Source organism: Danio rerio, chromosome 3 (assembly GCF_052040795.2).
Source record: "Danio rerio strain M-AB ecotype USA chromosome 3, GRCz13ab, whole genome shotgun sequence".
Classification (NCBI taxonomy): domain Eukaryota; kingdom Metazoa; phylum Chordata; class Actinopteri; order Cypriniformes; family Danionidae; genus Danio; species Danio rerio.
In genome coordinates, this window is record NC_141023.1 from 30,590,808 (window position 1) to 30,604,350 (window position 13,543).

Below are 13,543 nucleotides of genomic sequence, written 5' to 3' on the forward strand. Positions count from 1 at the left end.
ATTTAAATGAATCCCCTGGAACGTTACACCTCTTTAAGAACACCTGTATATAAACCCTGGTTTCACAGGTGAGGCTCAGGGCTAGACTAATCTAAACAGCATGTTCACACAGAAATGCCAACTGACCAAGCCAGGACTTGAATCAGTGACCTTCTTGCTGTGAGACGACAGTGCTAACCACTGAGCCACAATGTCACCAAGATCAATATTTATATAAAAGATTAAATACTTCACAAAGATAAAAAAAGTCACTCTCAAGTGCTTCCAAAGCTTTGAGGGCTTTTATTTTTTAACACAAAATAACTTATTTTGATGATTAATGGACACTGTTAGCCACTGTTATCCGATAGAAATGGCTACTAAAATATTTAAATAATATTTTTTTAGTAAGGTTGTTCCAGAAGATATAGTGTGGGGCAGGAAATACAAATGAATATGAAACACACAAAGACACACCCTTAAAATTAGGACAAACTATTTATTCTGAACAAGGCCTTGCTGGATAAAACTGAAACTGATTATAAAAAGTGTATTTGGGGGGAAAAGGCTTGTAAACGTGCACACTTCATTTCAGAACCTCACAATAACCTTCAAGTTTGCCTGCAACTTCTAGTAGGGATCAAGACTTTATAAAAAAGCTTTTGATTTATTAACATTATCATTATTTATCTCATTAAATCAGTTATTTACCAACCAAATAAAACTTTTCTCTTTTCTTACCCTCTTTTTCCAGCAGTTTATATTAATACTACTCTATTGTATACCATTAAAAAGGTATTTATTCACAATGTTGCATTATATTTCAATATGAAAGTCACAATCATAATAACAGTCTCTCTGGACTCCAGGGTTCATTATCCTCCATCCCTTCATTGATACGTTCTGTACAGAGCTTCTTCCTCACACTCCAGTAATGATATTCAGGCACACTAGCAACAGAAAAAAAAAGAAAACTACTGAACATTCTGGAGATTAACAAATAAGCAACAACCATAAGTAACAACAACAACTTGGTACTGTTAACTCACACTTACCCAGAGCTTGCTTCATGAAATAACAATGCAATCCGCTGACTCTCCTGTGTTAAATTTGAAAAGTTAATGACCACAGATGTAAAGGAAAAGCAGACACTGATAATGCTTCAGACAGCATAGGGTTATACTCACGGAATATTCGTTTAAGTGCCTCAATTTCTTTTAAAGGATTTGGTTTCTGGATTTTGAATGAGTACTTTGCAAGATCATCTTCACTGAGCTTGATTGGACAAAAAATATACATTTCATTATTTACAATCTAAAAACAACCATTCAGAAGATAAAGATATTTTTGAAAAGAAACATCTACACAGCAAGAACATGTTACAATAAAGGTTTCAAACCTTCAGCTTTTTTTTGTTTGTTTCAAAGGATCAATTAATTGCTTTTGAACTTCAGTCATGTGACATTAAATGGCAGTAATGGCTAACATTACATTTAAAATAATTTTTAAATACTTAGTAACAATTTTTCACAATATAACTGTTCGCTTTGAAATGACAAAATAAATACAGCCTTTATGAGCCTAATATACACCAGAATACTTTGACCCCTATTTTGTTTATTGTAAACATGTAGAATCAAGCAAAATCAAAATTTACTAAAGGGTACATTTTTTTTAAATAAAGTGTTAAAGGAACACTACACTTTTTTTTGTAAAAAGGCTCATTTTACAACTGCCCTAAAGTTAAACAGTTGAGTTTGACCATTTTTCAATCAATTTAGCCGATCTTTGAGTCTGGAAGAAGCACTTTAAGCTTAGCATAAAATATTTAATCAGATTTAACAGAGCTGCATAATATCATTGTGCCTGCTGCAGCCATGGTACAGCAGCAAAATTCATTGATTATTACTCCAGAATAAGTGATGAGTGTATAGTTCTAAGCCATATCTGCCTATAATATAGCAGCCTTTCATTTTCCATCGGTCTTAGTACACCGATGCTAATGGTCTAATCCAATTAAATTATTTATGCTAAGCTAAGCTAAAAGTGTTCCTACCAGACCCATAAAACAGCTTAATGCATTTAATACATAAAAAATAAAAATAAAACTCAACGAACCTATTTCTAAAATAATTATAGTGTTCTGATAATCATAACCTAATAGTAATATTCCAGTGAATAAAATACATACTGGCTGATCTCTGGGTGATGTATAAGGCTTTTTTCCCTCACACCGATGAAGAACCAAGGGTCTGTGTTTGGTTTCTGGATGGACACTGCAGTTAAATCGCAGCACGCTAACAGGCAAATGAACATGCCAACTGTCTGGATGCTTCTTCACCAGATTTTCTACCATGCTGAAGAGAAACAGGACAATCATTTCAAAATGACTCCAAACTTACACTGTGGCATATGTCCAGAAGATAAACAAACATACTTGATAATGTGATACTGAGTGTGTGGCTCCAGCTGTGACGCCTGGTGATGTCGAGAGACAAGGGAAATATCCTTTATCATCAAAATGTTATTCAGTGCTCTGTTAACCTTGAAAATAATAGGAAGCAAATTTGGAGAAGGTCATTCATTAAACTGCATTAAGAAACGTCTCTTCACATTTTAAGAGACCAAAATAAAAGCATGCATGAACTGTTCTGATATTATCCAGGGAGTCATAATGCAGGACTTACCGTTCTGACCTGAATCCCTCTTGCTCCCCAAGGAGTGAGAAACCCTAGAGGAAAACCATATCGGGAAATGGCATCACACATAAGCAGGGCGACAGAATCAGAATTAGGCTTTTCTGTGGGGAAAATTTCAATCCACTTGGTGTAATAGTCACAGATGACCACGATGTGACTGTAGGGGCCTTTGCTTTCTTGAAATGGCCCGGTTACATCTATACTCAGCCACTGCCATCTCTCTGTCACCTGGAAAGTGTAAAAAAAGTTTGAATGTTAACTATATATCTATATTATCTATCTAGGCTATTTTTTTCTAGTCTTCACGCAGAAATAGATTTGCATATAAATCTGTAAGAGACAGACCTTGATAAACTTGGAGTTTGGATTTTGAGGGGTTTCAAGAGGTGCATCATCACTGGTGACATCACTTTCAGGGTCCTGTAGAAGTATAGCGAAAAAATTTATATTCATATATATGACAATATATAATTATATAATATATAATTTAATTATTACATTTTTGGGCCGATACCGATAACTTTTTAGATTAACCGATATATGTTCTGTATGCTGTTGCTTACATGTAAAAATAAATCAGTAATTTTAAAATGCAAAATTAAATGTGTCAGACACAAAATAGACATGTCAATAATTTTTTTTAATTTAATAACAATGTAGTATTAATCTGACCGGCTAATATTTGGTTAATGAGCAGTGAATATTGGTTGGGAAAATTAACAAAATGTTTATACATGCAATATTTTTTCCTGAGGCAATTTAAACCAAAATACAAAATGACATTCTATCAAATATATCTAAAATCATAAGGAATTGATTACTTACTGAGCAATTAACGCACAGCAATACCACACAAAAAAAAAAAGACAGAATTTGAAGGAATAAACAACATGAGGAAAGTGCACCGGACAAGTCTGAACAAGTTCAACCCATGTATGCATGAAGCAGGCAGTTCTGTACAATTATGTAATCTATTGGATTAAAGACATCAGCTTAATATTGATATCAGATCGATAACGATAAGATTTTAAAAAAGCATTTATCGGCCGATAACAATATGGCCGCCGATATATTGTGCATCCCTAATATAGATAATATTAAAAAGTATACATATTGACAGAGACACAAAACATTCAGAGTACAAAACAGAGTTATTTTATGCACTGCTTGTATTGGTTTTGATGTGAAAGGTTTTATAGATCTTGCTTTTAACAAATGCGTTCTTAAATTACAAGACTTTGCCATATCAGTTGGTGCATGAATAAAAGTTCTCTAAACATTAAATTTACTTTAAGAAAGACATTCAGAGTTTACAGCTTAATTTGCAAGTAATTCTGCAAAAACCATACAATATTTGGCCATAGGTTATTTTAATTGACCTGCCAGTGATGCCAATGCATATTTAAAAAAAACTGTATTGTAAACAGGTTATGTCACTGTGTAAATTAATATATATTAGCAACAAACGACATTAACGTAAACATTAATGCTAAATCTTACAGTCTTAGGAATTTACATGTTTGTATAAAATTATTTTTGGGATGTTAGCCATATCTTTATATAATATAATATAATATAATATAATATAATATAATATAATATAATATAATATAATATAATATAATATAATATAAATAACCATAAGAATTTAGTAAGAACAACAGTATGAAAAACTGAAAAGTAAAATAGTAAGGAAAAACTGAGGTATACATTGATTGAATAGTTATATTCTATGTCTTCTAGTCACACTACTTGTTTTGAGATTTAGACACTGAAAGAATATAAAGGACTACATACACTAGAGTCATCATCAGATTCGCCATCACCCTCCGACAGCTTCATCCAGTGAAAGCTCTGTGAAAACATATGGTTTGGTGTATTAATGTTTAAGTGTAAAATAAACTTACAGCCTAAAGCCGCTAAACATAAAACAACAATCAATAACCTGAGGTTTGCAGTAGTCATCATGGAAGCTGCCAGCATGAAAGAGTCCACGGCTGGAACCATTTGAATCCACATTCACACGAACAAATGTCCCTTCAAGCCTAGCAAACCCATAAACAAGTGATGATCAGATCAGGAAAACAACTGCAGATTCTGATTTATTTGATACCAGATACTGTACTTTACCGTGGTGTTACTGGTGCTGACACTAGGGTTGGTTTTGGTTTAATAGGCACTGCAACCGGCGTACGATTCTTAATCATGCAAAGTAAACAAATAATCACTTGAAATAAGAATAAAAAATAAAGTATGAATATTGAAAAGATTAGTAGTGTCACATAAGAGCACTGCAGCTGTGATGTCAAAACTTAAGACCATTTCCCCACTGATTCCCTCCAGATTTAATAAGAACGCTAATCCAAAAGTAAAATAACAATTGTGGTAAAACCAACTTTACAAAATTTGGATGTTTTGCAGTCTAGCAGCTACGTTTAAAAAAACAAGCAAACATTTCTTATACGTAGCTAGAAAAAAACTTAGCTGTGTGTGCAAGTGTGAGCAGTTTATACAGTTAAACAAATCTTTCACAGTCTGAATGTCACAGCTGCAGCACTGTATTCTGTACAAAACAGATTCCCCCAGAGTAGACCTGTCACAATGACTACATTTTTGTGAAAATTAAGGTTGATATAATTAACAACATAATTTGGTTTGGCAGTTACATAATTAGCTTAATCTTATTTTTTCCACTTGTATTAATGTGTTTATAATCCAACAACATGCATAATTAAAACAGGCACATAAGATGTACATTAATGTTTTACTTTATATGACATAAATCACAGGATATTATACAATGTAATACTATTATTTACCTTATTGGACACTAATATGGTCATTTTAAACTGATATATTGAGGTATTATCAGTAATTGAGACCTACTCCAAAGGTGAATATACTTCTCTGATGTTGGCTGTCTCAATACATGTGTTGTATATTGACACCTGTATGTGACATTACAAGGTTTTTAGTTCAATGATTTGTTTTATGATTCAGTCCATTCAGATTCATATTCAGACCAACAACACACATATCATGTAATTTGGAGCATAATAATTATTGTACTACTGCAATTATGATGTATTTCCATTAATGCAATAGATCACAGAAAAGCCGATTACAAATGCTTACAGTTGTATTCATAAACTCCATCAGTTAATTAATTCACTGATTTACTGAGTAAGTATATGGTTTGTCCTCTTATCTGCAATACATACCAGAGATCGCCTTTTGACAGCTGGCACCTGTATTTGGATATTCAAAAATAAAAGGTGAAATTAAAATGTGCATGAAATTGTAATTTACACTACAACACTTGCATTTACAAAACAGCAAAAACCTTATGAGATCAAGGTAAAGTTGGTTTTATAGTCGCACATTTGTTCAGTGACAACTTGTGATCTGCTCCCTATATTGTTTACCATGGTACTTTGATTGTTCGGTCTGAAATCACATAATGCAAGTATGAATCCAAAACAGCATTAGCACTGTTTGTTGACTGTGAACTATGATGTACTTTGATCACTGGCTGCTAATATGATTTTACTATTTAGAATTTGTAAATAATATTTTTGCATTTCACGGTATTAGGAGAGAGTGCGAATGTGTGAACAAAACCAACTTCACCTCAACCGTTATGAAGACTGACACAAGACGACTTTTACTTGCCTTCCACTGGAGATGCTTAGGGAAATTAAAGATAGTCGGGACAGCACTTTTTCGCAGTCTTTTGTGGCTGCCCACTTGCTCAAAGCAGTCCTTCTCGAAATGGTCCGAGCACAGGACAGAGTTTCCAGTGGGCCACCAGTTCTGCCATCTCATCAGCCGGAGCCATTCTCGGACCCTCAGGCCGTCCTCCAGCGGGAATCTGCGGGTAAACAGACAAACACGCACACACACACACACACTGACCTGTGATAAAACCGCAACAACCATAGACAGACGTGCATGTTTCAGGGGCTTGTTGATGGTTTGGTTTTACTTACTTGTGAAAAGAAAACTCGCCCCTCTTGTATGCCTCTTTATACTCTCTGTCTGAACGCTTCTTGCACTTATACGCGGAGCACACTGGCATTTTAAAAGGATTTACTCAACTTCAATTAGATTTAGATCAGCGAGCGTGTTTTGTTTTTCCGGAAACGGTTCTTCGGTGGATTTTGTGGCAGACTGAATGCTGAATGTACTGCCACCTACTGGACACTCGAATACTCCCTCTCTCTGTGTTGATGAGCTCTCTGCTGTGCTGCTTTTATGCATCTGTTGTTTATTCTGCACAGAGTTTAACTAAACAGTATTATGGTTTTGATAATGATGCTTCAAAAGCACGTGTGTGTTGCATTTAAACGAAAATTAATGTTTTATGAGAGTGAATGGCTCAGGTCAGGCCAGATTTAGTTCAGAGTCCCCTGGACACCGCCACACTGTAAAAAGTGCACACACTTCCTTCAAGTTGTCCCTACACAAATCAATTAGGTTATCGTTTTTACAAATTCAAGATGTTTTAACATAAAAAGCAAGTTGTGCCAAAAAACGTATTTTATCCCAACTAATTATTTCACGTTAATCCCAACTCTTTAACAAATAAATGAAACAAAACGTTTTATTTGTTAAAATGACACATCTTTCTTAAATCTTATAAAAAAAATCAGAAAATATACGGAAAATTCCCCAAAAGCACAGGCAAATTTGCAACCATAAAAAAGTTGTTTTCAATATATTCATCACAAAAGAAACAGTTTTTAACATCTAGAGAATTTGATATGTCCATTTGGTCTTGAAAGAATATGAAAAAAACTGAACAGTGAAGATTACATGCCGCATTTCTTCATTTTACAAGCTTCATTTTTCCACTCCAGTCCAGTTGGTGGCAGTAAAACACCAAAGGGTTTAAGGCCAACCTTACAAAAAGATGACAACAACGTTACCCAGTACATGACAGCTTAAATCCCTGCATACAAACTCATAACCACACGCCACCGTTCAACAGTCATTTAGATAAATAGCAGAAAGATCGAATTAAGAATAAGCTGAATATAACGCTGGTAAAATCCTGGTCATCCTAGTCGCACCGAACTGTCCAAACAAACATTAATGACTGGAGGAGATGTGCAGCTTTAAAGATGATGTTTATTAAAGACGAGAGTGAAGATGCGCCTGATCCAGACAACAGCATAATAAAAATTGAGGAGCACGAAGGTTGGTGTCTTTTTGTATTTTTTGGTTGTTTTTTTTCTAATAACTGTTGTACAAAAGAAAGTTAATCAGAGTTATTGTCTGTAATTTAATAAAAAATATCTGACAACTGATTAAACAGATGAATAATGTAAATAGCAACGCATTTAAATGATCACTACCTTTTAATTGATAATGTTTTTGTTTTTCTCATTCTTTTAAAGGCATAATTCACCTTGAAGTGAAAATCTCATCTTCAAGTGGTTGCAAACCGTTATGAGTTCATTTTTTTTCAGTTGAACACCAAAGAATTTTGAGTAATGTTGCTTTCCAGACTTCCAACAAAGTTTCCAACATTCTTTGAAATATCTTCTCTCGTGTTCACAGAAGAAACTTAAAGATTTTTATTAATAATAATAATTCCATAGATTTATATAGTGCTTTTCTCGTCACTCAAAGCACTTAAAACATTTTTGGGGAGAATCTCCTCATCCACCACCAGTGTGCAGCATCCACCTGGATGATGCAACAGCAGCCATGATGCTCTGATTGGTGGAGACAATTATGATATGATGGCTATGATGTACAGAGGCAAATAGGCAAATTTGACCAGGACCCCACTTTTTTGGGGGGATTTTTAACGCAGTATAGAGTCCTCATCAATAGACGGGGGCGTTAGGACCCACACAGACCACAGCTTGAGCACCCCATGCTGGTCTCACTAACACCACTTCCAGGTCGGCAGCAACCTAGCTTTCCTATGTGGTCCCCCATCCAGATACAGACCGGGTGCAGCCCTGCTTAGCTTCAGTGGGCGACCATGTGAGAGTTGCAGAGAGCTAGCTGCCGGCTATTATTGAGTGCCCTTTAAAAAAAATAATGTCAATAGCAACGCATTTAAATGATCACTACCTTTTGTTTAATAATGGTTGCACGAAAACAGAATTTTTTTTATTGCGATTATTTTGTCCAAAATGTTAATCACAAATAATGATGATTATTCCTTTTATTTATTTGTGTATTGTTATTGCACTTTACAGCCACAAACAGAAAAATAAACATAACCCGGACATGGAGAATGGAGAGGCCTCTCTAACATGTTATTTTTTTAAGCTTTGGCAAATAAATTAAAGAAATAAATTTTAACTGTGCCTCTTTTATGCATGTCAACTTGTAATAAAAAATAAATAATTAAACTGGGGTGCAAAAATATGTCTAACATTTGAAAGATTTTTTGCTGAAAACACAAGCCTGTCAACATGATCCGGCTTTAGGAAAGACCGCAAACAAGTAACTGCATTTCCACCTGTACTAAAAGCCCTCTCTGAAGGAGAGCTTGTGGCTGGTTTGCACAGGTATTTTCTTGCCTCTTTTGAATACATTGGGTAGATCTTTCCATGTTCTTTCCACCATTTTAGTCCTGTACATTTAATCTGTTTCATCCACTTGTGTGGATTTCTAAATGTTTTACTGTTGTCATTTCAGACCTGTCAGAAGTGAAAGAGGAAAGTCAACTTCTAGATGACGTGCAGGAGGAACATCAGCCTCAGAAAGCTCATGAAATCATCACTAATGAATCCCTAAGTGTCTCCCAAACTGTAATGAGTGTTCCTCAAAGCTTCCCTATAACAACAAACGTCAAAAAGCCTTTCGCTTGCTCTCTATGTGGAAAACGGTGCAACCACAGAGGCCATCTTAACGATCACATGCTGACTCACACCGGAGAAAAACCGTTCGCCTGCCCTCAGTGTGGAAAGAGATTCTCGCGCAGGCGAAACCTCAACGATCACAAGCTAACCCACAACGATGAGAAGCCTTTCGTCTGTCCTCAATGCGGCAAGTGTTATAAACGCAACGAACACTTTCAGAGTCACCTATTAAGTCACAATGCAGGCAAACCCTACACTTGCTCTCAATGCGGAAAGAGTTTCAGCTATAGAAGGACCCTGAATGATCACATTAAAATCCACACGGGCGAGTGTCTTCACGTTTGTTTACAGTGCGGAAAGAGTTTCCTGAATAAGGGACACCTAAAGGAACACTTAAAAATCCACACAGGAGAAAGACCTTTCTCTTGCCCTCAGTGTGGAAAGAGTTTCATGAGCAAACGGGACGTCGCCTATCACATGAGGATCCACACAGAGGAGAAGCCTTTCAAATGTCACCTGTGTGAAAAGGGTTTCGCCTGGGCAAGCTGCCTGAAAATTCACATGAGCCACTCTCACTCTGGCGTGAGGCAGTTTACCTGCGAGCACTGTAACAAAAAGTTTGTTCTGGAGTCCTACTTGAAGAGACACCTGAAAATCCATCAAAACGAGAAACCCTACGTCTGCTCCGTTTGCGGGAAAGGGTTTTTATGGCAGCTGTCTTTCAAGGCGCACCAAAAAATACATGAGGGGATGAAGACGCATGTGTGCTCGGAGTGCGGAAGAGCTTTTACCAGAGCCGACTATTTGATAAAGCACAGAAAAGTGCATACAGGAGAGCGACCGTTCACATGCTCCTATTGTGGAAAGAGTTTCAGCAAGAAAGCGAACTTGGGAGAGCACGAGAGACTGCACACTGGAGAGAAACCCTTCATCTGCGGTCACTGTGGAAGCGGTTTCACCTCAGCGAAACGCTTGAGCTATCACAGAGAAAAGCAGTGCGCTGGGATCGCAGCGGATTCATGCTCTGTGGAAGTGGTGATTGTTCCAGATTTGATTGAGAATTGCATTCCTGTAGATTCTGCCACACACAACCTTTAGGGGTGAATAGACTGATATTCCGTGTCTGTGGCAGCCTTGACTGAACAGGTACAGTGGGGAAAATAAGTATTTAACGGGCCATGCTTTTTCCTGGAAATAAAATTTCTAAAGGAGCTGTTGACATGGAATTGAAGCAGATTTTGGTAAAAATACAAACATAAAAATATAACAAAGAAATCTGAAACATTAGGTATATGTAATAATAACAATGAAGTGACACAAGGAGAAAGTACTGAACTACTGAAATGTATTTAACACTTTTTATAAAAGGCTTTTTTAGGTGATGGCAGCTTAATGGTGCCTCATGTGGAGATCGAAGTCACATGCATTGCTCAAGTGTGATTTGTTTTTTTTCACTGACTTGATGGTTCTGTGGGCCTTGTCTATCAAATATGATCTTTATTTTGTATTTTCTATTGGATTCAAGTCAGGTGATTGGCCGGGCCATTCTACAGCTTGGTTTTCTTTCTCTGAAAGCATTTGAGAGTTTTGTGCATTTGATCCATTTGTGTTTTGGATCATTGCCTTGCTGAAATGTCCACTTTCGTCTTCATTGTACTGCTAATGTAGATGTTGGACTGAAGCAGCTGATATTAATTTACAGTGACTAAGGGCAGAGGGTGGCTGAGGAACTACTGAGAGATTTCAGCTGCTGTCTGGGCTTTCACTGCCTTTCTACAGCTCCCTTTATTCATGTGTTCAATACTTTTTCCTTTGTTATTTCATTTTATTACACATAAATTCCTTTGTAAATGAAGTAATCTTGTTTTCTTTGTATGTATGGACTTCTTTGGTTGTTACCAACATCTGGTGAAAATTTCAAGTCAACGCCATTTTTTGAAATATGTTTTCGGAGAACAGTGGTGACGTGTTTATAGGGCTGCTTGATTTGGACTAAAATCAAAATCTCGATTAATTGAACATTTTGACTTAATTTCAATTAATGAACGATTATTTTATTTGTACAGTAAATATGCTCAAATATTACAAGTGAGAGATTGAAGGGTGCATTACTTGATTTTAAATAATTGAAGGAAACACAGACTATATACTATCTATGATTATTTATTGAACATCAACGCGGAACAACTGAAATTAAAACACACATTACCTAAAATCAACAGACACTTATTTCTGAAGATAAATAACTTGCACTTTTGCAAACAAGCTCAATTATTTATGTTTTACATACTAAAAGTAGAAAATAAGCAGTATCTCTTCTAAATAACATAACTCTTGCATTTCTGTAAATAATATTTAAACAGTGCATTTCTTGCATCTTCTAGCAGGCAGTGGGTTATGTTCTTCTGTATTGCCCATTCTCTGCTACCAAACCGACCAATCACAGAGCTTGTGCTATGCGTTGCAACAAAGTTACTTTTTTTGAGAGAGGTGTGCAGGCATGGGGCCGCGCAACATGCATATCAGCGCTTGACACATCAGCCTTAATAGAGCGGGGTCATGTGACTCCTCACTTGGTAGGGAATGTAATTTAAAAAAAAAATAGTTGGAAAAATTATATCTGTTATAGGCTCTGAATGTCGATTTCAATTACTTTTCAATTTATCACCCAGCCTTACATGTTCAATACTTTTTTCCCCACTGTACATCACAGAGATGTATGTTTGATAAATTTACATCAAATATTTTGTAACATTTATATAGCACTTTTTCTGGCCACCCAATCACACAGAGTTCTTTTTAGAGTGTTTTAAATGTCTCCAGGTGGATGTTAAATAGATGTTTATGATATGTCTTTAACATGTTTTTGACTTATGTTTGTAAAACAAACATTTTAAATATGTTTAAATAGGTCCTTGTACGCGGATGTTTTCCAAACCAAACGCTCTTTAAAATACATCTTGCACACATACTTGTGCTATGTGGAAATGTTTGTTCTTTGGCAAAGAAAAAAAGCTAAACAAACCATACATGTATAGATATTTATAATATATTTATAAACATTTATAACAAATAAAATGATATTTCTATCAATTAAAATGCTTTTTAAAGTAATTGTATTTCAAAGAAATTTGAAAGTCTGCAGTGAGATTTTAAAGTCCCCATGAAATCAAAACACATGATTTTGTTAGTTCACATTGCTAGCTGTGGTGAACAATTCATCGGTGCATGTCCTTCTAATCATTAATTAAAATCTGAAAATGTACTTCCTGTTTATTATTGTTTTTCAGCTAATTTGTCAGATTGTGGTGTCTGTTAGGTTGTAATATTCTCCACAAACAATTTCCCTGATCTTTCTGAATGAAATGCCTACTGTACTACATCCAATCAGCTCAGTAGAAAAAAAAACAACCTTTTAAAAACACCTTTATTTGTTTACTACTCTCTTATGGTGCTAAATGTGACCCTGGACCACAAAACCAGTCTTGTGTAGCACGAGGATATTTGTGGGAACAGCCAAAAATACATCGTATGGGTCAAACGAATAACTTGTCTTTTTAATAAAGATTTATTAAGATACTTTGTAAGTTCCATACTGCAAATGTATCAAAACTCAATTTGTGATTAGTAAAGTGCATTTGTAAGCACTTCATTTAGACTTAACATTAAAAGTTAAGCATTTAAGTATTATAAGTATTTATCTGTATTTTGAGTTTAAATATCCAAATATTCAACAAATGTGTCTTGCTCAAATATTGTTTTATCCCTACAAACAATACATCAAATGGAAAACTATTTTACATTTAAGACATTTATGGTATTTATGGACCAGAGACACCGATACAAAAATGTATTTGTTTACTAATAAGAAAAGCATATGCATGTTACTTTAACATATGTTTACTGTAATAGCTCTGTGTTTGTAAATGTTTAATGTTTTGTAATAAAAACTATCATTTGAAAGGTGAAGTGTGGTTTATGCTAACAGTAGGTGGCGGTAATGCGCTGTTTGCGCTTGCGAGCTGCTGTTAAGAAGCTGTT

The 13,543-nt window shown here is 35.4% G+C and overlaps 2 protein-coding genes and 1 long non-coding RNA gene across 4 annotated transcripts in view; 2 read left to right on the top strand and 1 right to left on the bottom strand.

Annotated features, from left to right (window-relative positions):
* LOC147845656 (uncharacterized) overlaps positions 1–13,543 on the top strand; it is a 191,443-nt gene that overhangs the window by 159,447 nt on the left and 18,453 nt on the right. The gene's annotated exons all lie outside the window — the stretch shown is intronic.
* On the bottom strand, positions 459–6,822 carry zgc:153292. 2 transcript variants are annotated; one of them, NM_001076669.2, is given in 13 exon segments: positions 461–929; positions 1,035–1,078; positions 1,167–1,254; positions 2,171–2,336; positions 2,417–2,523; positions 2,667–2,906; positions 3,024–3,098; positions 4,476–4,532; positions 4,624–4,723; positions 4,809–4,876; positions 5,900–5,926; positions 6,351–6,549; positions 6,668–6,814. In NM_001076669.2, coding segments are annotated over 12 exon segments (1,248 nt in total). In that variant the 5' UTR covers positions 6,757–6,814; the 3' UTR covers positions 461–929; positions 1,035–1,046.
* On the top strand, positions 7,612–13,465 carry si:dkey-66i24.8. Its single transcript, XM_087244677.1, has 2 exons — positions 7,612–7,877; positions 9,339–13,465. Exons 1-2 carry the CDS (start codon positions 7,802–7,804, stop codon positions 10,598–10,600), a joined length of 1,338 nt encoding a protein of 445 aa, XP_087100803.1. The 5' UTR covers positions 7,612–7,801; the 3' UTR covers positions 10,601–13,465.

What these genes read in the sequence shown, in the direction of transcription:
- zgc:153292 (XM_087241813.1), bottom strand. Translation starts at nt 6,756, where the DNA reads ATGCCAGTGTGCTCCGCGTATAAGTGCAAGAAGCGTTCAGACAGAGAG. An exon ending in CAAACTCCAAGTTTATCAAG is followed by an intron (nt 2,907 to 3,023) that starts GTCTGTCTCTTA and finishes TACACTTTCCAG; the next exon opens with GTGACAGAGAGATGGCAGTG. An exon ending in CATCACCCAGAGATCAGCCA is followed by an intron (nt 1,255 to 2,170) that starts GTATGTATTTTA and finishes TGTCCAATCAAG; the next exon opens with CTCAGTGAAGATGATCTTGC.
- si:dkey-66i24.8 (XM_087244677.1), top strand. Translation starts at nt 7,802, where the DNA reads ATGATGTTTATTAAAGACGAGAGTGAAGATGCGCCTGATCCAGACAAC. An exon ending in AAAAATTGAGGAGCACGAAG is followed by an intron (nt 7,878 to 9,338) that starts GTTGGTGTCTTT and finishes TTGTCATTTCAG; the next exon opens with ACCTGTCAGAAGTGAAAGAG.